Source organism: Rhinoderma darwinii, chromosome 12 (genome assembly GCF_050947455.1).
Source record: "Rhinoderma darwinii isolate aRhiDar2 chromosome 12, aRhiDar2.hap1, whole genome shotgun sequence".
NCBI classification, from domain to species: domain Eukaryota; kingdom Metazoa; phylum Chordata; class Amphibia; order Anura; family Rhinodermatidae; genus Rhinoderma; species Rhinoderma darwinii.
Window position 1 is genome coordinate 69,772,093 of NC_134698.1, and position 26,905 is coordinate 69,798,997.

The 26,905-nt window shown below is 42.8% G+C and overlaps 1 protein-coding gene across 5 annotated transcripts in view; it reads left to right on the top strand.

Annotated features, from left to right (window-relative positions):
* The window catches only part of AKT1 (AKT serine/threonine kinase 1), a 97,291-nt gene extending 70,882 nt beyond the window's left edge, over positions 1 to 26,409 (top strand). For all 5 annotated transcript variants that reach the window (XM_075843822.1, XM_075843823.1, XM_075843824.1 and 2 more), the window contains 6 exons: positions 1,740 to 1,865; positions 4,016 to 4,144; positions 12,285 to 12,499; positions 13,708 to 13,795; positions 15,354 to 15,456; positions 21,730 to 26,409. In XM_075843822.1, the coding sequence (XP_075699937.1) occupies positions 1,740 to 1,865; positions 4,016 to 4,144; positions 12,285 to 12,499; positions 13,708 to 13,795; positions 15,354 to 15,456; positions 21,730 to 21,809 (741 nt within the window). In that variant the 3' untranslated portion in view covers positions 21,810 to 26,409. The remainder of the gene's footprint in view (positions 1 to 1,739; positions 1,866 to 4,015; positions 4,145 to 12,284; positions 12,500 to 13,707; positions 13,796 to 15,353; positions 15,457 to 21,729) is intronic.
* The last annotated feature ends 496 nt before the right edge of the window (positions 26,410 to 26,905 follow it).

Below are 26,905 nucleotides of genomic sequence, written 5' to 3' on the forward strand. Positions count from 1 at the left end.
ACCGAGGAAAAAAAAAAAAGTTCAGCAAATAAATTTTTTATAAATGGGCATTTAAACTGGTGACTACTCATTATGTGACTGCGTGATCTGGCAGGATATAGGTATAATAGGGGCAGACCTTGTAAATGTTATGGGGTCCATATAAAGAAGAGCCGGTTTAGGTCAGCAAACAAAGTAAATAAAGGAGGTTAAGGCATACTTGCCGACTCTCCCAAAACATCAGACTCCGTGAAAATGGGGAGATCTCCCAGACTCTTGGAAGAGAAGGAAAACCTCCTGGATTCCGAATATACTCGCCTTTTCCCTTTCCTGCACTCTCCTTCACTTCCAGGTGCCGCAGCAAACTATGTTCTGATGCTGGCCCCCGGCAGTGGGGGAGTGCAGAAACTGGGAGAGGTGAGTGTCTGTGGTCATTATTTAGGGAGAGTCTGATCTGGGGTCTGTATCAGGGGATAGTCTTATCTGGATCTGTATTAAGGGAATAGTCTGCTCTGGGGTTGTTATTTAGGGGGGAGTATGGTATGGGGTCTTTATAAGTTCAGGGACTCTGGAGTGGCTCTATATTTAGTGGTTCTGGTCTAAAGTCTGTATTTAGGGGGTCTTGTCTGTATTTATTTACGGAGTATCCCTGATGTCCTTTCCCAGTTGTTGGCAAGTATGGGATAAGGGTGTTGTCTGTTTATTCAAAAAACTATTTTCAATACCCTATTAGGGAACTTTGATTTAATAGATGAGGTGGGGGCAACCTCTTTATTGGCGAGAACAAAGAGTGGCTCTCAATCTAGAGGACCTGTGACATCCATACATTACATGGACAGCCCACCGACCGATTCTGCATACTATGTAATGCTTCATTTCCCCTGTGGTGGCGCTGCAGGAGAATTGAACAGTTGCTGCAGGCCTTCCACACCAATTACAGCTGGTCGCTTGAGGTCTTAGCAGCGGGACACCATGTGATCCGTTCATAATTGAAGGGCCATTCTAACAAAAAAGAATTATCCGAAGCAGAGAAGCCCTCTGAACTAGGGTCAAAGAAACACGCTGCCCTTCCCTCATAAAATAATAAATAAAAGGGGACGGGACCTAGTTAAGGGATCTGTTGTACCAGGATGGGAAGGGATGTGCTGGCATAAATCTGAATTAGTCCATATTAATTTTGCGATTGGGGCTTCATCGCCTAAGTTTGCCTTGTTTATGGTCCGTTCACACTGAGAATTGTCGGAATCTGCGCCAAAAAATGGCTGAAATTGGCTTCTATTGATTTCAGTGGCAGGCAGAGGCGTTTTTTTGTTTTTTTTTCCCGGCAGGCTTTTGGCCACTCGTGGGAAAAAAAAGTGGTCTGTTCTTTCTTGCCGTGGTTTCCCGCCTCTGATGTCCCATGAAATTAATGGAAGGCAGAAAAAACCTGCGGCGCTAGTCTCTGCCTTTTTTGCTGCGGTTTTTGCCCCATGGTCCTTGTATAAGCTTCAATGGCCACGGGTGAAAATTGCTGCAAAAAACGCAAATAATAAGTGCAGGCAGTTCAAAATCTGCCTCAAAATTCTTGAAGGAATTCTGGTGCAGATTTTTTTTTCTGCCTGCAAAAAACTGTGTGAACAGGGCCTTAATGTTTCTTCGCATTAAAAACCACAAGAAAGGAAGGAGGGGGTGAATGAGGTATTCATATTCTCAGTTGCCCCTGCCAGCCTTTGAGTCCTAGAATTGCCGTAACTCTAAATTTATGCCGTTTATATTTTCAGCTATTCTTCCATCTATCAAGAGAACGTATATTTTCTGAAGACCGAGCGCGATTTTATGGAGCAGAAATCGTTTCCGCATTAGATTATCTTCATTCGGAGAAAAATGTAGTTTACCGAGATTTAAAGGTATTTTCTTCAGGTAGTAAACCTTGAAAATGCTTTGAGAGAAACTTTACTTTCAAAATTTTTTGGGGACATATCAGATGTTCTGATCGGTGAGGGTCCGTGTGTTTAGATCTCACGGTCGCTGAAACGGAGGTGCGAAAGTGCTTAAAGGGTAACTAAACGTATGACAAACTTCTGACATGTCATAAGTTTTGATTGGTGGGTCCGAGCGCGGAGACCCCCACCAATCGTTAAAACGAAGTGGCTCGTGTGAGCGCTCAGCCGCTTCGTTTCTGCTCGGCTTTTTCCGGAAAGCTGATGTATCAGAGTGTGGGATCATAGACTTTCTATTCAGCCTGTACTCCGATACATTGATTTCCGGAAAAGGCCAAACCGATACAAAGTGGCTCAGTGCTGCCACAATAACCTCTGCCGCTTCGTTTTAGCGATTGGTGGGGGTCTTCGTGCTCAGACCCCCTCCAATCAAAACTTCTGACATGTCACTAGGACATGTCAGAATTTTGTCGCTGTTTAGTTACCCTTTAACTGGGAACCCTGCTTCTATGGCTGTGATCGGCGCTTCTTGTTAGGCTGAAGACTGGCTCAAGGTGCGCGGTCACAGCCAAAGGTGCATATCGCTCAGTTGAGCGCTTCTGCTCCTTCATTTCAGCGACGGTCGTGGTCCACACACCTGGGTCCCCACTGATCAAAACTTCTGATATGTCTCTGACCTATCCAAAGTCTTTTTTGAAAGTACAGTTACGCTTTAAACTGGTCCATAATGACTACTGGGCATTAGAACCCAAGACTGGCACCTACCTTCATGACCAAAGCCTTGCCCTTTTCACAAGCCGCCATCATTTTATCATTCTCTTAACAGGATTTGGAGCGGTCGGAGCTCCTATTTTTTTTTTTCCCATACAGAGCTCTGACCGCTACAAAAATATATGAATGTAATCTGCACCGAATTTTGGACTGAAAAACAACATGGTGTACAAGGCGACGATTCCCTTTAACCCCTTAGCGACACGTCACGTATGTGGCAGCCATTAAGGGGGAAGTATGGAGCAGGCTCACGGGCTGAGCTCGCCCCATACTCAGTGGGTACCCCACTGCAACGGGCGGAATCAAAGTTCACTCTGATTCTGCCCGTTTAACACCTTAGATGCCACGGTCAACCGCGGCATTTAAATTGATATACTCAGGGTGGCGCCCCTCAAACACGCCATCACGCCCCCCCCCCCCCCCAAGTGGTAAAACATAAAACAATACATATAAATGTAGTATTGCTGTAATCGTATCAACCTGTAGAATAAGGTGAGTGTAGCTTTTACCGCCTGATGGATGCCGTAAAAACAAACCCCCCCCCCCCCAAAAAAAAATGGTGTAATCGCAGTTTTTTGCCCATTTCCCCCACAAGGAATTTTTTTTCAGATTGCTAGTACATTATGTGGTACAATAAATGGTGGCATCAAAAACTACAACTTGCCCTGCAAAAAACAAGACCTCATATGGCTATGTCGACGAAATAGAATAGTTATGGCTTTTGGAGGGCGGGGAGGAAAAAACGAAAATGAAAAACTCCAATTGGCCTGGTCTTTAAGGGGTTAATCCCTCTCTGTTTTTGATGATTTAACCGGCTGCTTGTACTTCGTCGTTCTTTTTCTGACCAGATCTAAGCAGTAAGAATTGGTCTTTAGTGCCCCCTATATCCTAGTAGAGTAAATCCCTGCGTCTGTAAGACTGACCTTTTTCTTCGTTGCTTTCTTGGCATCCTATTCAGAGTTTAAAGCCAATTTTTTATTTTATTTTTTATCCTGGCGCTGCCTGGAAGTTTACTAAACAGTATAAGGTAAAAATGTATCTGTAATGAAAAGTCTGGTGGAGCGGCTCCGCTTACCTGTCTGACACTATAAATACTCCCGTCTGCCTTCTCTGACCGGACAAGGAGACGAGAAGTGAATTGGTGTTTTTATTGTGTGCTGGAAACCTCTGCGCTCACTACCCGGGTTATCTGAGGTAAAGCACCAGACAGATGTGCGGTAAACTGGAAAGAGCAGAACACCGGCCTGCAGCTGCCGCGGCCTTATTATTATTGTGTATGCAATTTCAACTTAACCCCAAAAGTTTCTATTTCGTTTTTTTTACTATATTTTTATGTTTTACTCTAGTTGGAAAATCTTATGCTGGACAAAGATGGACACATAAAAATAACAGATTTTGGATTGTGCAAAGAAGGTATAAAGGACGGAGCGACGATGAAGACGTTCTGTGGTACCCCAGAATACCTGGCTCCTGAAGTATGTCTGTGTTATTTCGTTATTATTCTGTTTGAATCTGATAAAAAAAAAAAATTATATATATTCGTTTCTCTTACAAAATTGATATTGACCGTGTAATTCATGGAGGGGCCGGGTCTACTTTTCCAAAACCATTCTCTTTCTGTCTCAAAGGTTGGACCTAAGTGGGTAACCACCTCTATGTGCCCTAATAGGACATGTGGACAGGGTTGTCCTCTAACGACAAACCCTTTAAAGTCTAAAGTGTCACATTTCAGGTGTCACTGGTGTTAACCTGTGTGAGATCCACCTTCTGACTCCTCATATTGTCAGCCTGCTGCTCTGTTCACCCTTGGTCTATGCTGCGGCTCTGTTTATGTAGATTGGCTGCTGTGGATTAGCACAAGCTCCCCAGTAACGGTGGTTTTTACAAAGGCAGATTTTTGCGTGCTAAGTGAGCGCCAATCGATAACAGCGATTAACGATTGTTTTCTCCATTTACAGAGCAATGATTAAAAGTTAGGAGGATGAACGATCGTTTCTTCTCATATGTTTTGCATTTGCCAGTAGTAGATCCTGTTTACACAGGAAGATGTGCAGCTGACATGCGTCCAACTTTTGGGCGCATAAAATAACCGATCAGCCGACAAACGAGCGTTTGCTTATTTGTCGACTGATCGCTGCCGTGTTTGAGCAAACGATCGTTACCGATCATGTGTAAATGCTCATTCGCCTGATCATTGGCTTGTGTAAACCGGGCCTTTAGTACTAGAGCCGTGATTCCTTTACCGCAAGAATAAAATGATCATAAGCAAGTCACTAGACGCCCAGTAAGTAAAAGATTATCACGTAACAACCCCACAAATACTGAGCCAAATGACTCCCTAAACGGGGCATACCGCCATGATCATTCATGTTGTCGTTTCCTGACTTGGATGTTGTGTGAATGCCAGAAATTTGATTTTTCACGTGCTTTTTGCACGGTGGATCCAGCTTTGATGTTTTTGCAGTTGCTGCCTGGTTGTTAGGCTTTTTCTTTTTTTGTGTTGGTTGTGCCTGGAATCTGTTGCATGAGCAGCAGTGCTGGCGATCTGTCCGCTTTGATGTATCCGTGATTATAGTGGGTACAGCTGTTGAGCTGTCTCTTGTAAATTCCGTGGTACAGCTGTCGGAGCTGTTCCTTGTGGATTGATGGTCAGCCGTGTTTAGCATATGACTCTGGTGCATTAGACTGCCTGCTGTTGATAGAGGCGTGTTGTCACAATTGGCAGAGAGTCAGTATATATGAGGTCGGGTTCAATGAGGGCTTCAAAGGGGGTTATGATTGGTTCATTGGGTTGTAATTGATGGTGGTAGGAAGCTCGCAAGAGTATTTGGGTATCTAGGTTAAGCCATGCCCCCCATGACGTAATCAAAGGGCCTATGATGTCATGGGTGGGGTGACATCACACAGTCAAAGCAGAATCTGTGTAGTAGTCCTATCGATCTTATCTAGATATACACATACACACACACCGCTGTATCAGGGCACTAGTAATTTTTATAGTAAATCCTAAATACATTTCAGCTTTCCATGATTGGTATAGAAGTCTGTATCGCTATGCAGACCCCCATTTCTCTCCTGCTGCGCTGTCTACTAAAGTGTCAGTCTTAACTGAAGTTCTGGTATTCTCTTCATGAATGAGGAAGATCAGGATGGGTAATGGTGTAGGTCCTGCCTAAATAGAAACATTGCTGCAGTGTGTAAAAAATGTGGAGCCTCCTGGAATAGATCAAGGATGATGCCAAATAATAATAGACCTAGTGTTACTACTGGAACGGACTATAGGAGATAAGTGACCTTCTTCTTTGTCGCTTTTCTTCTCCAACATAAGGACATAAAACGTGCACATTCATGCAGATTCTCCTCTGCTCTGTGGGAAAGGATGAGACGTGGCATTTCTTCTTTTTCAATTACTGTTTTATTAGAATAATGGTGGAGGGTAAAAGTCACATCTCGGGACCTCGGTGTATTGTGTGTGCGGTTATTTATGGAGTAAGTTTTACATAAATAGGTCTCCGCTGATAGACACGGGCATTGTTATTCGTCTTGAGTTGAACGCAGTTCTTATTAGTCTGACGTTTATGGAGATTTACTGATTTTGGAAGGGGAAGGGTTACGGAGAAGAGGTTCTGTACTTAAATTGTAACAAGGGCATATTGACCTCATAGAGGGGGTACCCAGCTTGGGATCCCCTCAATGAGCCAGAATAGAAAGCTGTTCTGGTGAACCCGTCCCATCCATGCATTACGTGGTCAGCCATTCAGCAGTCGCTGCAGGAGAAATGGCAGGACGTGGCTGATCGCCGGGGGTTAGAGAATCCTGACCCTCCGCTTTCTACGTAAAAATTGAATTGCTTTAATAATAAGACCGTAAGCTCCGATACTCACAACAGAAACTCTAAAACCGAGCCCCGACCGTAATAAAAATTAAAGTGCTCAAAATTCTTTAACCTATTTAGATTGAAAAAAATTTGGATATGACTGGCCACCTCTCCAATGTTTCTTATAGTTGTAAAAGACGCCCGCATCAAAGAAGTGCAGGTCACTTCTTGGGACGTTTTTGGAGACGTTTTTCATTGACTCCATTGAAAAACAGCTCCAATTACGTCCGTAAAATACGCAGTGAAAAACGCGAGTAGTTACAAAAACGTCTGAAAATCAGGAGCTCTTTTCAGGCCAAAACAGCTCTGTAATTTCAGACGTATTTTGCTACTGCGTGTGAACATACCCTAAGTGTTTTAAAGGACACAGCAGAATGGTGTTTAGTGATGGAAAATATTAATAACCGAAAACAATATCATGCAGAAAGCATTTTCAGGGAAAATGCTCAGTGAGGCCGGATTCACACGAGCGCGTGCGTTTTGCAGGCGCAAAACGTGGCGTTTTGCGCGCGCAAAAGGCACTTGACAGCTGCGTGTGACAGCCCCGTATGATGCGTGGCTGCGTGCTTTTCGCGCAGCCGCCATCATTATGACACTCCGTTTGGATGTTTGTAAACAGAAAAGCACGTGGTGCTTTTCTGTATTCATTCATCCTTTTCACAGCTGTTGCGCGAATCACGCGCGTCCCACGGAAGTTCAATGGTTTTCACGCACCCATTGACTTCAATGGGTGCGTGATGCGCGAAAAACGCCCAAAGAACGGACATGTCGTGACTTTTTTTTTCAGCGGACTCACGCTGAGTAAAAATCAAGCACATTTCCGCACGGCCCCATAGACTAATATAGGTCCGTGCCACGCGCGTGAAAATCGGGCGCGTAGCACGGACGTATATCCCGTTTGTCTGAATAAGCCCTAAGACTGCGTTCACACTTCCATGCGGAGACTGTATATTTCATGACAAAAATGGGTCCAGATCACCCTTGCTTACTTCTGAGGGGCCCCTTATCCATAGACACGTTGACAGAAGAACTATCCTGAGGAACATGATATTCTTTTCTCCTACAGGGGATGGGATGGAGGGGGGCAAGCAAGCTTCAGCCTCTTCATTCCCAGTATGGGGAGCCAACAATAAGACGTTGCCAGTCCTTTCTTATGTACACCTCATAGCAATGATCCTGGGCACCGAACATGTTCAATGTTCCCGTCCATTTATGATTCTCTGAAGCTCTAGACTCGATTGATCGGTGGCTACATGTGCATTGAGTGATCCATCGGATCCATTACCGTAATATTTATCTGACTGCCCATTCCCTGAAGTCGCCAGAGCTCCTCTAGAGCTGCACTTAGATCCTCGTACATCGCCGGAAGCCGTATATTTAAGACCAGGAGCTTTTCTTTGTATGTTGTGTGAAATCGGCATTGCTTGACATGAAAAGAACACGCAGACGCCCTCCGTTGGCTGCGTGCCCTTCTTTTATAGCTTGCTGCCCGGGTCATGCCGGAATCTGTATAGTTTGCCTATTTTAAAAAAGTTTTACCCTAAAAAAAAAAATCTTTATTTTTCTAGCACCGACCGATAATATGGCCCTCAACAGGTCTTGACACCCAGCTTTCCAGGGCTCCTGTATGGCAAATGTCATGTATGTATGGCAATAGTCCTGTATTGGTGCAAGTTTGGCGATCAGGCACGTAGGGATTGCTGGGTGACCGCCCCTGTGGAACTCTGTTGCCACCCAGCTTATCTGGGAACATAACTAAGGAAACCTTTATAAGCACCCAGACCTATGCAAAGTCTGAACGAGCCCTTTTACTAGGATTTTTTTCCTTTTTCAATCCGTCCGTGCATAGTAATTGTTTACCTGTGTTTAGGCCATTGCTCCGTCCCTAATAAATGCTACTGTAATCCAACATGGTCTTCAAGAGATCATGAACTCCTGAGCTTTCTGGTAAAGGATGAGACTGGCTCCTGGCAGACCGGCAGCTGTGCTAGCCTTGTACATATATGGGGCAGCTGCAGCGCCAGCTGTCGTTCGCTGTGAATCATACGGCAATAACTGCTGTAAATAGACCTTAGTGGAGTAACATAATACCTGCCAGCTTTTGGCTTTTGCATCCTTACAGCGGGACCTCAGATCACTACCGTACTCTACCCCCCCTCCACCCACCCACCTCCGTGTAACGTTCAATGTGCCCTCTAAACAAAACCAGAATTAAAGGGATCCTGCGTATTCAATAACATTTGCCCGTTTTATTCCCATTCATCATTTTTATTTTAGCCCTATTTTTTTTCTATGCTGTTGTTTAACTCCATCAAGGGATCTATTGAGGAGATATATTGGTGAGCGGGAAGTGCAATCTCCAACAGAATGGGCGCTCATTAGCGGTGTTTACTACAGTAATGTGAATTTAGAAGCCATTAACAATCTTGTAATACAATTAATGGGCCATAATCCTTTTTTTAAGCGCTTATCAGTAGAGACTGGCAGCACGCTATGAACATGTGCGGAGATGCAAAGAGCCAAATGCAATATATAAAATGTTAAAATGAACCAAAGGGCAGCAGCCAGAGGATTAACCGAGAGGTAGTTTAAAAAAAAAAAAAAAAAAATTATAAAAAAAAATGCTATATTCATCACATTTGCTTATAGTAGAAGATCCTTTCCTTTTAAAGAGGACCTGTCACTAGATCATATAAGTTGAACTGGATAACTCACCAGAATAGCGCCCTCTCCCCGATTCCAGTGCAGTTTTTATTTTTTCCCTGGACCCTCCCATTCCAGAGATATGGCCCACTGTTGTGTTGGCTCCCTATATGCTAATTTACTGTAGTTAGCTAACAGGGCGTGAATTGCCCTCATGCTGCATAGCACTGATTGGTCAGCATCAGAGTGGCAGGGAAACTAGCTCCACCCCATTGCCTAACAGCCAATTAGCATATAGGGAGCCAACACAACAGTGGGCCATATTTCCAGAATAGAAGGGGGTCTAGGAAAGAAAAAAACAGCGCTGGAATCGGGGCGACAGCGCTATCTAGGTCAGTTGTTCAGTTAATCTTATATGACCTAGTGACAGGTCCTCTTTAAGATGTCTCTATATGCACCAACAATAGTCAATGATACAACCAGAATATGTTATTGTCACGTATGTTACCAAAGAAATTGATTTAGAACTTCATTCTATCGGTTCTTTAAAATTTTTTGGGCCGTTCTGATTTTGTGATGTAGATGATATTTTCATACAGTGACAAATTGCTCCTATTGTTGCAATATATTTCCCTTTTTAAAAGGGGTCGTCTCCTTAACACAACCCCTTATGACATCATAGTTGGTCTGGTGATCAGGCAATACCCACAGGTCTAGCTTCAGAAATCCCCATCGATCATCTGTTCTTACCAGCGAAAAATGAGTCTTGCCATCCTTTTCCATGCAGTGGCCAACCATGAAGTACATGGGTGGGGTGATGCCCTCTATGTGGTCTGTATGCCCTAATAATAACCTGCATCCAGATTAGAATACTCATCAGATTGGGAGATTGACTTGTGTATGGCCAGGTTAAAGGCGCCCCACCACAGGTTCTCCGGTGTGTGATGACATCATCCATGCTGAGGACATCTAAAATGACAAAGCCGCCGATCAATGTAACTATCGAACACAGGTCATCATGGCCGGCGTTGATTGGCCCCTGTAGTCACATGATGTGTTATCACTATGGACGACACTACATGTTGAAGTGGAGGGAACCATTTTAGTAACTATATTTAGGATTATTATTTTTACATTTTGGGGCCATAGAAGCAGGAGTATTCAGTTTTTTTCTTCAGGGTGCTATCCGGTTTTTTAACTGATAGCACCCTGACACATTCATCTTTACGGGGCCATGCACACTTCCGTTGTTTTGACGGTTCCGTTCGTCTGTTCCGTCAGAAGTAGTGCATGTCCTACTTTTGTCCGTCGTTCAGTGATTGTGAGGCACATTGAAGTCTATGGGTCCATCAAAAAAATGGACAGCACACGGAAGACGTCCGTGTGCCGTCCGCTTTTCACGGATCCGTTGCTAAGCAACGGCCGGGTGTGCCAAAGTTCCCTGCTTTCAACACACAAGATGGAATTTAACGGACCGTTTAAAACGGAACGGACGCGGAGTGACAACGGAAACCACACGGATGTCACAACGGACACACGGATCCGTTTTAAACGGACGTGAAAACGGTGAAGGACGTGTGCTTGAGGCATACCGTAGCATCAAAAAAGAAAGATGCCTGTGTCTAAGGCCCTGTTCACATCAGCGTTGGCTTTCCGTTCAGGGGTTCCGCCGGAGGTTTCCATCGAGTGAACCCCTCAACGGAAAGTCAAACGGAAACCTTCGCTTACATTTGCATCACCATTGATATCAATGGTGACACAAACATTGCTAATGGTTTCCGTTTGTCACCATTCCAGCAAGTTTCCATTTTTGTTACAATCCATAGCGCAGTCGACTCCGCTATTGATTCCGTCGAAAAACAGAAACCTGCCGCAATGGTGACAAACGGAAACCATTAGCAATGTTTCCGTCACCATTGATATCCATGCCGAAAGTGTGCTTACTCCTGGGGAAGGAATAAATAAGGATGTATAATAGGAGAGCACTACAACTCCCTGCAGGTCCAGACTGTTATTATGGGATATCAGAGGACATTACAAGGAAGAGGTATAAGAGGAGAGCACTACAACTCCCAGCATTCCCCTGGCTTCAGTTCTCACACCATTGCTAGAAAATGATATAAGAAATACTTACCCTGCCCAGGTTCGCAGCGTTGGCACCTCTCCCTCCGTCTAGTGGGAAGTGGTGGGCGGTTCTTGTAGCAGACGTGCGTGCGTCATGTCTGCCACAAGGATAGTTGGAGTAAGCGTTGGGGGCGGAGCTTGTGGCAGACGTGCGGGTGTCACGTCTGCTACCAGCAAAAAAAAAATTTGCAGTGGCTGAGCGGAGTGTTGCGGCGCCCCTCGACTGTTCTCACGGCACCCCAGTTGGGAACCACTGGTCTAACCAATGGATATCTGTCCAATCAATCAGAACTTTTTTTTTTTGTGGTCAACGAAGTTCTTATAATAAATTAATAATAAACCGTAATAAAAAAAAAATACATACCAATTGTACCAGAACATTTTTTTTTCTGTAAGACTAAAATTATTCTCTCTCCTAAACCACATCAAGAACATTTGTTAGGAGTAGAATAATTTTCTCCAAGAAAACCCTCCAGATATTAACAAAATATCTCTGCGTGGGTGGTCTTATAATGCTCATGTACCCCCAACAGCTCATCATTGGAGGATCTCCTATTGAGAGCTCACCCGCATAGTTGCCAACAGTCCTGATTTTCGTAGGACTGTCAGGTGAATTAGCCTGCAAAAAAAGCAAAGTTTATACCAACTTGCCCAAAAGGGGCATTTTGGGGTCATTCCCGTGTGGAAGGGGGTGTGGCTTAAAATGTTCTGAGATTTTTGCAATTCCTGATGCGCTATTAAGTTATACCATCTATGTAATACTAAGGGAATACAGTGGGAACTTGAGGATCCGAGTTAAGAAATACTAGTAGAAAGGTTTCCGTCCTGAATATTGGATGATTGGTCTGATTGTTGGGATCTCTTTACGTCTTTGTCTACATCACCAGATTCTGACAGATAACGACGCTTCTCGTTCTACAGGAAAATTGAGCGTGGGTAACGTATTAACATATTCTGTACTCTCTCATCAGGTACTAGAAGATAATGACTATGGCCGGGCAGTGGACTGGTGGGGTTTGGGTGTAGTCATGTACGAAATGATGTGTGGCCGACTCCCCTTTTACAACCAGGACCACGAGAAACTCTTTGAACTCATCCTCATGGAGGAAATTCGATTCCCTCGCACTTTATTACCTGAAGCAAAGTCACTGCTCTCAGGTTTACTGAAGAAAGACCCCAAACAAAGGTAAAAAAACGTGAACACCTCTGGTTCCTCTTATTTTTTGAGCATCATGTGACTTACCAGAAACTAAAACCCAACATTTTCTTCTTCCCATATTATTTGATGTCCATTGGTAAGCAATTTACTTTATTAAATGGTAAAACAAATAGTGATGACCCAGTCAAAAATTCACAATTCTATGGGTTTACGGTTCCCAGGGAGCAGTGCATTGTGGGAGTTCAGATAAGATTTAAAGCAATTTCCAGGATGAGGAAAAAAAAGGGTCTGCTTTTTTTTTTCCTCTTAGAAATAGCGCCACTCTTGTCCATGGCTGTGCCTGGTATTACAGCTCATCCCCATTCAAGTGAATGTGGAATAAAGGTATAATTCTATGTTTTCAAGAACAAAAAGTCACCCCGACCTTGTGCTGTAACACAGTTGAAGGTTTGTTACAATGTATCAGTCCAGGCAATCCTCTGTGACCAAAACACAACAGTAGCACAAATCTTTGTCCTGGACTCTAGGTCGATAGCTCTTAACCACACTGATACATTGTAACACATCTTCAGCTTTGCATGCAGGACATAACGAGGGATAACATGTTTTTATTCACTGATGGCAAGCAGAGATCTTAAAATACAAAATCGGATCAAGTGTCCGAAGATAAAAAATAAAGAAAAAAATATAGTATGTCAGTTAATATGGCATGCGAACTGCCTGCCGTGTTTTCTAACATATTACTTTATTTTTTTTTTACTTTCCTCGAGTTCAGGTGGCAGAAGTTTGCATGAGACTGGACGACCCATTTAATGCCCTGGCCTAGGATGGCGTACACAGTTATCATAATGGCAGGATCTATTAAAGGGGTATTCCCAGCTTAAACTTTGTCATATCAACAGGACATGCCATAAATGCTTGCTAGGTGCGGGTTAAACATCTGGGACCCTCACCTCTTGGGAGACTTGGGCCCCATGACAGTGCTTTTCGCGTTTCTCGTAGACTTCAATACAGGGGGCCTTGGCTACATCTCCATTGACTTCAATGCTTTGTCATGAGACCCCTCCTCCATTCTCCCCATGGGTAAGCCTACCAGAGGCGAAACCCGCACCTATTAATAATCCTGTGGATATGCCATTATGTTTAGGATGGTAATACCCCTTTAAGAGGTTTATATTTTCCAATTTATTTTCTCCCTTTCCTTACGATACGTTTTTCCCTTTTTGTATGTACAGGTTAGGCGGTGGACCAGACGACGCTAAAGAAATAATGCAACACAAATTTTTTGCTGGAATTGTATGGCAAGATGTATATGAGAAAAAAGTAAGTTTCCGTATGTGCACGGGGTCCCTGTCTTTGTATTTCATTGGCTCCAGAATGCTTTCCTTCAGTACAGTCCAGAAATACCAGGTATTCTTCTTCTCACTTTTTTTTTTTTTTCATTATCCCCAATACGGAGGAACATGGTTTGCAGGAAAAATGTAAAAATAACAAATATGGGGTCCAATTCAAAACTATGCATTAAAATCTCCAAGCTGGAGCGGAATAGTTTTCACATCATCTGCACTGCAATCCCCCCCCCCCCCCACCATAAATGGCTCCCCCACTCCAGAGTGAAGAATAGCACAGCTGTTGCTGCTAATGGCAGCTGTGTTGGCACACACACGCCTGGCAAGGGGGCGGGGCGTCCTGGCACCGTCTGTAGAGACCGTGCAGCTTGTGCACACTGGATTCCAGAAACCAAGATGGTGCAGAATGTCCCAAATTTATGTTACAATGCAAAGCATAGTCCTGCCAGTCAGCGTCGAGAGGCCTGCGAGAGGGGGGTGGGGGTGCCGCTGGAGTGTGTGGCAAGCTGTCGTTTCTATAAATAACTGCTTTCTAAAGAACTGCGCTGTTCACATCAGGTTTGTGGTTCAGCACTGAATAAATGGCCTTTGATATTATAAGAATTTTACGTTCATATTTTATTAATTTTCAACAAGTGTATAGGGTTTTAATTAAACATCGGGCACAGGAAATGCATATAAACAATCTGAATCCCAATGTGGTAGAGTGGATGCCCCTATAGTGACTGGCATCCTGGTATAGAAACCTATTGTTGGATTTGGGGGCAAATGGACCCGTCTATGGCCATATTTAGAAATCTAAAAAACCCTAATCTCAAAAAGTGTAGCCTTTTACCCTAAAATATTAATATATATTTGGCAAGTAACCCTAAAGGTCATTTGGATGAAAAATATAATGTGGATATAAAAAAAAACATGGATTTATGGTTTGACCAGACCAAATTAGGGGCATTTGGGGTCTTAAAAAGTTACTCCCCCAAAAGAGGATCAGTTTGGATATACCGAAGTTTGAAGTTTTATATGTTCACATTTGCGTGGTAGGATCTGTCCGGAGCCTCTGTTGCAGATTGACATTTTTGACTAAGGTTGGTCATACATGGACCAATCAAACGGGAACCACTTATTTTTAAAGTTCTAGATGTTTTTGTTTTTTTTAATCACCACATTTTGTCCTAGATAGTGTTGAACTTCTTAACCTTTTGGTTGAGAAGTTCAACACTATCTAGTACAAAATGTTGTGATTTAAAAAAAGTTTAAAAAAAAAAAGTGAACAAAAACATCTGACTGCAGAATGTTTTTTGAAGAAAAAAAAATCCCTAACTTTCAAAAATCTCCCTGTAGGAAATGATGAAAGTAACATGTGACAAATGACTTAGCAATCACATAAAACACTGTTATTTCCTATGGGGGTCAACTAGTAAGTTCGATGTCTGACCACCATTTTTAGATGCAGCTTGTTGACCGTTCCAGGTCACCTGTCTAGGACACTCCAAAAGGCCTATTCATTTACATTTTACGGTTTTTGTTTTCAGCTTGTTCCACCTTTTAAGCCACAAGTTACATCAGAGACGGATACAAGGTATTTTGATGAAGAATTTACAGCGCAGATGATCACTATAACCCCCCCTGACCAAGGTATGTCTCTATTTATTCGCCTGTCGTGGGGGTATTAACAGAATTGTACATTGTATATGAAGAACCAAAGTTGCATTATTTATTGCTTATTTCAAAATTAGATTACTCCTCAAGTCTACTTCTCTAAAAGGGGGTTTCCTGGACTGTAATATTAATGGCAGATCATTTGACTCCTACCGATCTCATATTGATCGCTGTCCTAACTCCCTGAACCCTCGCCGATCTGCTGACTGAAGAGGCGGTGCCACAGCGCCATACATTTGGTGGTGGCTATGTTTGGTACTGCAGCTCAGTCTAATTAAAGTAAATGGGACTGAGCGGCAATTCCATCCACAACCACTATTAAATGTATGGCGCTGTGCTTGGTAAACAATAAAGTGAGTGAGTGCTGCAGTCGATCCAGTCAGCTGATCGACAGGTTAATGGGAATTTGACCACAACTGGTCTGAAATTGATGCTAAGGCCATCAATATTATAGTCCTGGAAAATTCAGATGACCACGTGTGAGCAAATGTGTATATATAGGCCACTACCTTTTGTGTGATACTGACCTGCAATTTATTTTTGGCTCATTAGGGCAGAGCTATGATTAGGGACTAGATAGAGCTTCAAATCATGTGCTGTACACAAAGCGGTGGCAATTGATGTGTGTGGACAGCATAAAGGTGGCATATAACGAAGATAGCGGTCGGCCGAGCACTCATTAGCAGCTATTCCTTCCGACCATCCCCTCATACATGAATGCTGGGCCAAGCTTGCATGTGTACTTAAACAGGGGAATGGGAATAAGTCGCTGCCAGATACCCCTGGCAGCAGCTTATTTTCTGCTGGAACAAAGGATTGGGCAAGTTGCAATTCAACATGCCCGATCTTTTTTTCCACCGACTTCTGCTGTCGGGAGAGTCAGGACACCTCCCATACACAATAGATGGTTCGGCTGCTCCCATCGAAAATGGCGAGTTGAGACCACGTTCAACTAATGTGTTTATGTTCACCGTAAAGGTTGACTTATGAAAATACCTCCTTTCATAAGTCCTATTACGGTATTCAGACGTCATACAAGAGGGTAAGAGACATTAGCGAGAGCTGCTATTTAATACTATATTTCCCGTGTGGCCAGCTGTAAGATCCCCAGACAACAATTGATCGCTGGGGGTTTCAGAAGCCAGACCTATGGTGTTTAACTGATCATTTTGGTGGAGACAACCCATTTTGTGAATGGCTGGACCCACCCCAGTTTTAGTGGTCTTAAGTCGCCCTTCCTTTTTTTTTTTTTTTCTTTTATAACGTCGAATCAATGTCATCCGTGTCTTAGTGGAAAATCCCTTTGTCAGGCTTCATTCACACGACAGGGTTTCTTGGCAGTGGGAACAATACACCCCAAACGGGGCTATTCACACGACCGATTTTTTGACGGCCCAGGAAACCGGGCCGTCAAAAAATGGGACATGCCCTATTTTCGGAAGCCCGGCTCCCATAGAAGTCTATGGGGCCGGGTAATACACGGCCATCACTGGAATGTGTTCCAAGTGACGGCTGTGTCTTCCGTCGCTCGCTCTCTCCTCCTCACAGTGCGAAGCGCATGTGAGGAGAAGGGTATTTTTTTGCTCCCTGTAGGAGCGGAATCCCCAATTCCAAACGCTGTGGCCGGGGATTCCGCTCCAGGAGAAGTCCATGACTTCACTGTCCATATATGAACACAGTGACGTCAGGGACTTCTGAAGCAGAATCCCCGGCGCTGTCGTCGGGGTTTCCACTCAAGGAGAAGTCCCTGACTTTACTGTCCATATATGGATATTGAAGTCAGGGACTTCTCCTGGAACGGTGGCGCTATCTACAGGAAGGTAGGGGGGGCCGTGACATCTAAGGGGGGGAGGGTGTGCTATGTAAAAGGGTCCTGTGCAGAGCTACCTACCGGGGGGTGCTGTGTGGCATTACCTACCGGGGGGTGCTGTGTGGCATTACCTACCGGGGGGTGCTGTGTGGCATTACCTACCGGGGGGTGCTGTGTGGCATTACCTACCGGGGGGTGCTGTGTGGCATTACCTACCGGGGGGTGCTGTGTGGCATTACCTAGAGGGAAGTGTGTGCCAAAAAATGTACAAATTAAATTCATCCTTTTTTAAAAACGGACAGGGAAAAAAAACGGATGCAAAATGGGTCAAAATCGGCCATTAAAACAGAAACACAGCCCGGAACGGATGCAAAACGGTCGAGAAAAATGGACCAAAACGGACGTTTTTATCTACCGACACTCGAACCCTGTTGTGTGAATAGAGCCTTACCTTTTATGACCTACTGCTGTTGAAGTGGTTTTGTCTTCCCTGAAACCACATCACATATTGCAACAGTGACACCAACAGGTCTTGAGCGTGTACTACTGCAGATGGAGAATTCTGTGATGGAACAATGTACACAATTTCAGAATCGAAAACCAACATTTTGTCGATTTGTTCTGGAAAAAAAAAAAACTGCACATAACCATCATTGGACTTGAGGACAGTATTCCCTCTGTTTCTGAGTAGATTGTATTAAGGTTCCAGGTCTAATGTTGTGAGGCATAAGTGTCAAAACTATCTGGATAGCCTCAGAAGTGTTTTTGATGGTTTATTTTTAATGAGCACGGGCGATGTGACGAGCCTATGTTTGCTGTGTCGCCCTCGTCTCACAAGAGTGGCAGGATGAAACTTTTGTGATTTAAGACAACTCTTTTCCTTTTTCTCTCCATAAACCTTAATGGACATATATTGTGTGGTTTCGATTGACTGAGGTAAAGCTGTTGTCCATAGTGGTGTTTTGTTTTGCAAAAAGTTGCTGTCAGGCACATTGCCTCACGTACATGGAATATGTTGTTGTGACAGTCACGTACCAACCAGCGGCGGAAGACTTCAGCTACGGTGCCACATATTTTGGACATATAATTACCATTAGGGCTCATGCCGGGGCTCTAATATTGATGGCCTATCCTTAGGATAGGTCATCCCTATCAGATCCGTGGGGGTCAGCCTCTTGACAAACCAACCCCCACAACCCGCCAACTGAAGGCGACTCGGCTCTTTTAGTCAGCTGCCCTGGGAGGGTCAAAATAGGCCCAGAAAAATAGGGCTGCCACGGAGGTGCATGAACCCTCTACTGTACCTCCCATATGCCTCCATATCTTTCCTAAAAAAAAAATCATGCCATGTTCCATCAGACTCCGCATTGTGTGTATGGCGGTATTGTACCCTAGAGGCAGAGACCTAAAGGAGCCTGTACAGCAAACCAGGGGGCTGGACGAAAGAAGCCGTAGAGTCTCTGTGCACCGCCATACAAGCTTCGTGCCAGTGTGCATGAGTCCTTAACGACGAGCGGCGGATACAGATGTGTCCTTCCCTATCTTTCCTCCTATCTAGCTGGTCATTAAGGGCTCATGCACACTGGCACTGAGACTGTGTATGGCATTGGAACATGCCACATAAAAAATTGGGAGGCATATGGAGGTACAGTAGAGTGCTAATGCACCTATAAAGCAGCCCTATTTTTCAGGGCCTCTGTTGACTAGTTTGGGACCAATTCCCGGCCCACCCAACCATCAGCTGACTAAAGGGGCCTTTACGTTGTTTACCAGGCAAAGCTAAGCAAATTTCGTATTGGCTGTGTCTGGTACGAAGTGTAAACCTTTGTGGCGAAGTGTAAACCTAAAGTCAGCTTGTTGTGGGGGGTTGCCAGGGGACCCCCCTCACGATAAGATGTTTAACACCTATCCTGTGCATAGGTGATAAATACTGATTATTGGTTAAAACCCTTCAAGACCAAAACAAGTCTGGGTGTGTAGCCGTTAACTTTTGTACTCCTTTTATTCATGAAGACAATGTTGCAATCACTGCCGATCACGGTCGTCATGTGATGCTTCAGTCACGCGATGTCACATGGCAGCCACGGATATCGCGTCCCTGGTGGCAAAAGCTTGAATGTGGCATACTGCTTTAAGAGGATAGTAACAGAGCTTACGAAACAGCAAGAGAGTTACGGAGTCTGGTGGTGGGGAACAGCAGAAGATCTCCATGTTTTTCAAACAATTTTTTTTATTGCCCTTTTGTATAAAATGAACTTGTACTGGTCAGATTGCGAATGATTGTTATTGCTATGGATAACTAAGAATAGTCGAAGAATTAAAGTTACAAAATTTTTACATACGTATGTATAAATGATTGACCCTTCAGTAGAATCCCAGAAGCAGGAATCTGGGAGATTGACCACTAGGCGCCTTTCACTACCTCCGACTATGCAGATCAGGTCCACCACAGTTGGCTAAATTTCAATGGCATGGTTTACTGAAGGTGAAAATCCCATTAGCCCATGTGCACGGGACAAGTGGAAATGTCAGAGCTTACTTGTGTGATTGAAGGGCACGGAGACTTTCATGTATGCTCCATTACCATACAGAACCTAGAGTCTGTATGAGGCTAGACATGGATGACTGCAGGGGTCCTGGAGCAGTTGGTTCCAGCTTTACTATTGCAGTCCGAGTAGGTGGCAAGTGCCGTATTATTGAAAATGTTACCAGCTCACGCCCATGTCCCCCTGCTTCTGACATACTTCAGTCATTCAGGAAATTCAGCCCTTGATCAAAAGTTATTAAGACCCAAATGCCAGATGCAAGACTTCAAGAAGTGGCATAATGTTTCACAGGATAAGCTCGTTAGATGTAGAGACTACGGATGCCACCCACCCCGAAGAACAGAATGCAGCCTGTCGGAACACGTGTTCAGGGCTTTTCCCTCCTGTAACCTCACAACTTCAATATCTTGAAGAGTAGGCTGAGAATTCTAGCGTGAAGGATGAGGAAGTTCTGAGGACAAGTCGAATTTTTATGTTAAGGGAAGCAATTTTAATTTTCTACTGAATTACTTAACAATCGGCTGGTGCCCAGTTAATGACGCATTTTGTGCCCCCCTCAACTTTTTGTTTACGTAGCAAAATAGTTTTTGTTAAATATTTAAAAATAGTGTCATGATTTAGTAACGGTTTATTGTACAATCCATTTACAGATTGGTTTCCAGATGCCTTCTCCATTTCTGGGCCCATTCTTGTTTTTTTTTTTTTTATATGAGATCCAAAAACTGAAATACCAAACCATGCAATGAACTCTAAGGCTGGGTTCACACGACCTATTTTCAGGTGTAAACGAGGCGTATTATGCCTCGATTTACGCCTGAAAATAGGGCTACAATACGTCGGCAAACATCTGCCCATTCATTTGAATGGGTTTGCCGACGTATTGTGCAGACGACCTGTTATTTACGCGTCGTCGTTTGACAGCTGTCAAATGACGACGCGTAAGTTGACTGCCTCGGCAAAGAAGTGCAGGACACTTATATACATTATATGCGGGGCGCTTATATACATTATATGCGGGGCGCTTATATACATTATATGCGGGACGCTTATATACATTATATGCGGGGCGCTTCTATACATTATGTGCGGGGCGCTTCTATACATTATGTGCGGGGCGCTTCTATACATTATGTGCGGGGCGCTTCTATACATTATGTGCGGGGCGCTTCTATACATTATGTGCGGGGCGCTTCTTTGCAACGTAATTTGAGCCGTTCTTCATTGAAGTCAATGAAGAGCAGCTCAAGATTTACGAGCGTCAGACGCCTCGCATAATGCAAGGAGGAGCTTTTACGTCTGAAACGACGCAGCTGTTTTCTCCTGAAACCAGTCTGTCTTTTCAGACGTAAAAGGCACTTCTCGTGTGCACATACCCTAAGGCCTCATGAACATGACCGCGTTCGGTCCGTGATATATGGACCGTATGTCAGCCGCATTTCGCAGACCGAACACGGTTCAGGGAGCCGGGCTCCTGGCAACATAGTTATGTATGACACTAGGTCTCCCTGCGGGAACACTGTCCCGTACTAAAAACATGCAATATCGAAATAAAATGTTGCTGACTGAAAGGACTGTCCAAACGGAATTTTCAAGTAATAATAATTTTAGAAAATACACATTAGTCATTTTAATCGTGTGACGGAATCTCCAGGTTACAAGTAACGGAAGGCACCATGTAGGCTGGACCTTATATTTAGGAGATATTTTTTTATTATTATTATTATTATTGCGCAACTGGTTCCTAAATTTATTTATTTGTAAATAGATGGTCCATCTAAAATGAAAACCATTTTACAAAATATCAAGAAATCTAAAAAAAAAAAAAAAATGTTTTCCTCAATTATGTTTGCGGCGATGCTAGTGTGTGTATTAAATATTGTCTTTTTTTTGCAGATGAAAATCTGGATTTTGTCGACAATGAAAGAAGGCCGCACTTTCCTCAGTTTTCGTATTCTGCCAGTGGAAACTCTTAGATGTCTCACTTTTTTTTTTTTTTTCATTACAACACACAGACTTCATTTTTGGGCACTAAGTTCATTAGACTTTGTACAGGACTTTCTATAACCTTTGAATTACAAACTATGTTTGTATGACCACAAAAGAAGTTTGACGAATGTCTGGGGAGAAGAAAAAAAAAAAAAAAGTCTGTATGTAAAACCAGTTCTCATTTGCAAAGAAAAAAAAAAAAAAACGAAAGAAAAAACAACAACAATCCATCCATTATTTTTTTCTATGTATATTATTTTTATATACATACTCATACATTATGTTGGACAATGCCACACGGCCGAAGTTTTGAGAATGCGCTGAAAAAGAACAAAAGGAAGAACGAGCATATCATAAATAAGAAAAAAAAAACAAGAAAAAATTCAAAAATAAAGTTACTCTTCTCACTTCCCTGGTCACGCCGTACCATCCACAACGTTTTATTTATTTCATAGGTTTTAAATATTGAAAGTGTGGGCAATTGGATGTAGTTAGGAAGTAATAGAAGGTATAGCGACTAGTGCAATAATCCAAAAGTGAAAGTGTTTTGAGTCATTATTTTTTAGTTTTTTTTTAAAAAACAAAACAAAACCGTGAAGGGTCATTTTAAACAAGAGACAAATAATCGGACCAGCATTATAGCCTCAGTGAGGTCAATCATTAAACAAGAGTTCTTATCTTGCTGTAGAATGACGATGCATATCGGATTAATTGGTTTTTAGTAAAGTTGAATATGTGAAAATGTACCCGCTATAGTTTTTATTATTGTAGCATGCTTGATTAAAAATAATCATGTGACTGACACACACTCTAGCCAGTATTCTCAAGCAAAGGCATAAAACAAAAAGTATAGATTTATGGTATAAAATACAAACAAAAACAACCACTGACTTTAATAGAAAAGTAATACACAAGGTAAAGTAGTGCCGAAAAGAAAAAAAAGAAAAAATTAGGCCACATTTATCAAAAATGACTAACGGTAAAATTGGCCTTGGTGCCCATTGCAACTACAGTTTTGGCTCCGGTTGCAATGGGCTACCAGGCCAAAAAATTTGATAAATTAGGCCCAATCTCTTTAGAATAATAATTTTTTCTTTCTCTTTTAGCTTTGCGAGGCAACACTACAGCCTGACTTACCAATGATTAGTGGTTTGCACTTTTCTCATACATGAATTCTTAGATAGTTAATGAAATTTTTTTATGTAAGTTCTCAAAACCTGAATGTTTTGGTTTTTTTTTTGTTAAAAATGTCCAGAAAAATCTTTAGACTGAATATATTTCGGCTCTATGTGAGTTAATTTTACATCATTTTATTTCGGTAAAATGTGTTTATTAGGCAATTTTTTATTATGATTTTGTTTTTAATGCAATTTTTTTGGGCACTAGTGTTTCACAACAAATCTAGCGCTTATCTGCCTAGGTTTCTAGGATTAGGAGGAGCGTGGTGGTATGTGCAAATTTTACTTACTCCTTGGTTACAAAAATTCTTCGATTTTATTCACTTCTATGTGAACTTGTCGGCCATATTGAATGGCAGAGCAATGCTAGCACTCTTACAGGGAAACGGTCACCAGTCCAGGCTCCTTTTGAGGTTAGGTATTCTGTGTACCGTCCTATCAAAGGTGACATAGTGAGCCCACTCTCACTGACGAAATGGCCCCTTAAAGTGTCCATTGTGGCCAAAAGCCATGCTCCCGTTTTCCCTACTTTTGACAAACCGGGTTTCCTGTTTCTGACACTAGTGAAATCCCCTTTATCTGTATGGATGGGAGGAGGGACATATGGAAAATAGCGCAACAAATATCGCTGCTCAAAACTTTAGGGGTTAGTTTATTTGGTGTCATTGTGCCCCCCTAGTCTAGTGTTAGGAGTCTTACAGAAATACATGTACAGGGGCCTTTCCTGGTGACCAGCTCCTTTTAAGCACTTTTCCCAGGGATTTATTTATTTTGTTGTTTGTTTGTTTTTTAATCCCTGGGCGTTTTTTGTTGCCATTTTTTTTCTTGGCAGCTCCAAAGATGAGCGCAAATGAAAATGCAAAATGAACTCAATCTGTAGAGATGGCCTTTTTAGGATGGATTCAGTCACCATCCCCCTTCTTCTTTGGGATCTTATCATGCAGTGTATGGCCCGACTGAATCCAGACTAATATTCTTTAAAAGGAGTAAATTTAAAAACATGCCATAGTAGACATTTAAGTAAAAAGAGTTAAGAGGGAAAAAAAATAATTTTAAAGGAATATACTGGCCCACAAAAAAAAATAAAAAAATCTAGTTTCCCTACGTACTCTTATTAGGAAGTCTGTAGGATTCCTTAATGATTAACTTTTTATCCGCTCGCGTTTATTAAGCAGTAAGCTGAAGTCTTGGGCAGTTGTTCAACAAGAGATGCTGAAGTCGGCCGATGGCCAGTAGAGATGTCCACACTTCTGTGGAGCTCTGGGTGGTCACTCACTTTTGGTAGTACTGATGGCGCAAATGTTTACCTGGCACCAGCAGATTACGGCCACCGGTCCCCAGCCAGTGCTATGTGGACTGCCAGGTAAGTCATTTTTAGAAATAGTTTTTTTTTTCCTGTGTAGGTATAAAAGGGGGCCATGGAGGGTGGGGGCATTAAATAACCATGTCCTTTATTGCACATTTCCGCACGTTCGATTGTGTCAATGAGCCTACAACTGTTCGAGTGAAAAATAAAGATAGGAAATATTCCAGTCCATGCAGGTACTGCTATGATTTGGTAACTGCTTAACTGCTGTATTTGTTTATTTTTTTTAAATTATCTTTTATTCACAAACTTACCAGTTGCACTTTTTTGTACATTTAGCCTATGTATTTATTACTGCAGTTGGTGTCCCTACTAATATAAAGCACACCACCCCATAAACCAAAGCCCAGATGTTTTCGAAGGCTTGTAAGAAAAATGAGGAACCTGTAGGACTCCATAACCCAAGTAAAAAACCAGCTATAATAAGGCTAAGCTAAATGGGCAGTTGTCTTTAGAATCGTTAGGTTGGTTTGAGAAGTATTATGGCCGCTAGACTGGGAGCAACACACCCTGCAGGGGTTCTGCTGAACCAAACTTAGGTCATCATAGGGTGCTGAGGTGCCTTAAGTTCAGTAAAACCACTAGGAGTCGGGATCCCTGAAACCTGCCAGTCTGGTAAGCCATAAACTGATCAGGTTTTCTGCAATGTTGGTAATTGCCAAAAAACAGGCCCTTTAGCGGTCACTTTTTGACTATCACCCATGGAGATCAGAGAATCAGAAGGTGCATAGAAGTTTGATGAAGATAATTCAAAAAGTAGCTAGGGAGGTGGTGGGGGGTCAATCCATGTTGCGTACAAAGGTGTTTTCCTGCCTGCTTCCTCTAGGCCAGTGGTCTTTAGCTGGAGCACCATTGTTTAAAGGCAAAGCTGCAACTCTTACCATGCTGGGAGATGTAATTTTTGCAACCGATTGGAGACCACTGGTCCTGCCGCCCTATTTTCTATAATATATTACCTTTACTGGACCCTGTAATGCCCACCAGTAGAGTATTTGTACAGAGAACAGGGAGGATCATGGAACCAATGCACAGAAGAGGTGAGGAAGCAAGTAGGAAGACTCCATGGGATCTCCCCAGTACAAGACCCGAGGTAGCCGAGATGTTGGGTGGGGGTGGATATAGCAAAAACATAACAGGTCCTCATTAATCAAAATTCTTTAATAAAAAAACAAATCTTGTTGCCTATAGCAGCCACTAATCGTGACTATTTACATTTTTTGGTCTGTTACAGCCAAAAATGTCTGTTTTCCTATTAGACTGTTTTGATAGATGGCCGAATGTTCCATTTCCGGGTGTAGATCTGGTTTAGTTTGTACTTTTTATTATTGTCCAAGCTATGCTTTTTTCCAAAGGTAGACCACAGTGGCGCTGTTTCTGGATGTGTCTGGTATTGCAGCTCAGCCATGTTCAAGTAAATGGAGCAGAGCTACAATACCAGACTCAGCCTATGGACAAGAGGGTCTGCTTCCCCCAAATACAGGACAACCCCAGCCTATACGCCCTTTGCTGTGTATCCCATAGTCCACTAACTCGATTAAAAAAGGGCAGGCTGTTTGAGAAGTAAAATATGAAGGCTGTCGCTTTAAGGAAAGGCCTCAGAGCCCAAAAACAATTGTACCAAAACACGAACACTGACCAATGTAGTAACATAAGGCGAACTTTTTTTTTTTTCATTATTAATAGTATTATTCCAAGTGTAATGTTCCCCCATTTTGTATTCTTACTTTTTTATAATTTTTATAGAAAAAGTCTTAACTTGTCTTTTGCACATGAATGTATCTGGTTATAGATATTGCTTTATCATAGATATTTTTTTTTTTATACTGTATGATCATGTAATGCAGTTGGCATTCTTGCAGCGGGGTAAGTGTTATTTAACAGGGGGAGGAAGTGGGTGGAAAACAAAGTTCCCCCCCCAAAAAAAGTAAGCAACTTCAGTTTGCATAGACCCTGTCATAACTTTTTATGTTTTGCAGCAGTAGCGTTCTTACTATGATGCAGTTTTCCCTCTTAATGCATAAAATAAACAAAAATACTGCTTTACCCAAAGTCTCTGGTCTTTCTAAAATGCTTATACTGGTCTGCAGCATCTTGGACCAAATTCTTCGAGATCTTCAAGTTTTTCTTTTGGATTTGCTACAAATAGAAATTGATGCGCCCCAAAAGTAGTGGGTAAGTAAGAGAGTATGGCGCTACAGCCACATTAGCATGACCTAAAGGGGTTATCCAGGATCTTAAAAATGATGGCCTATCCTTAAAATACTAGATCAGGGGGGGGGGTCCCTAATTGGTTTCAAGTGAATGGGATAACACTGCAATACCATGCACAACCACCAGGAAGGTTATGACGTCTGTTTACATAGGTTTCTTACTGGTTTGTATTTGCAGTGAAGAGGCTGTCCTAAGGATAGCCCATAAGTTTTAAAATCCTGGATAATCCCTTTACATTTTTCCCTATGGGGAGGAACGAGCCAATCGCATAACATTCAGCCATGTCACATTTTTGAGATTTTCTTTCCCTTATGGAAACATTGGTGTT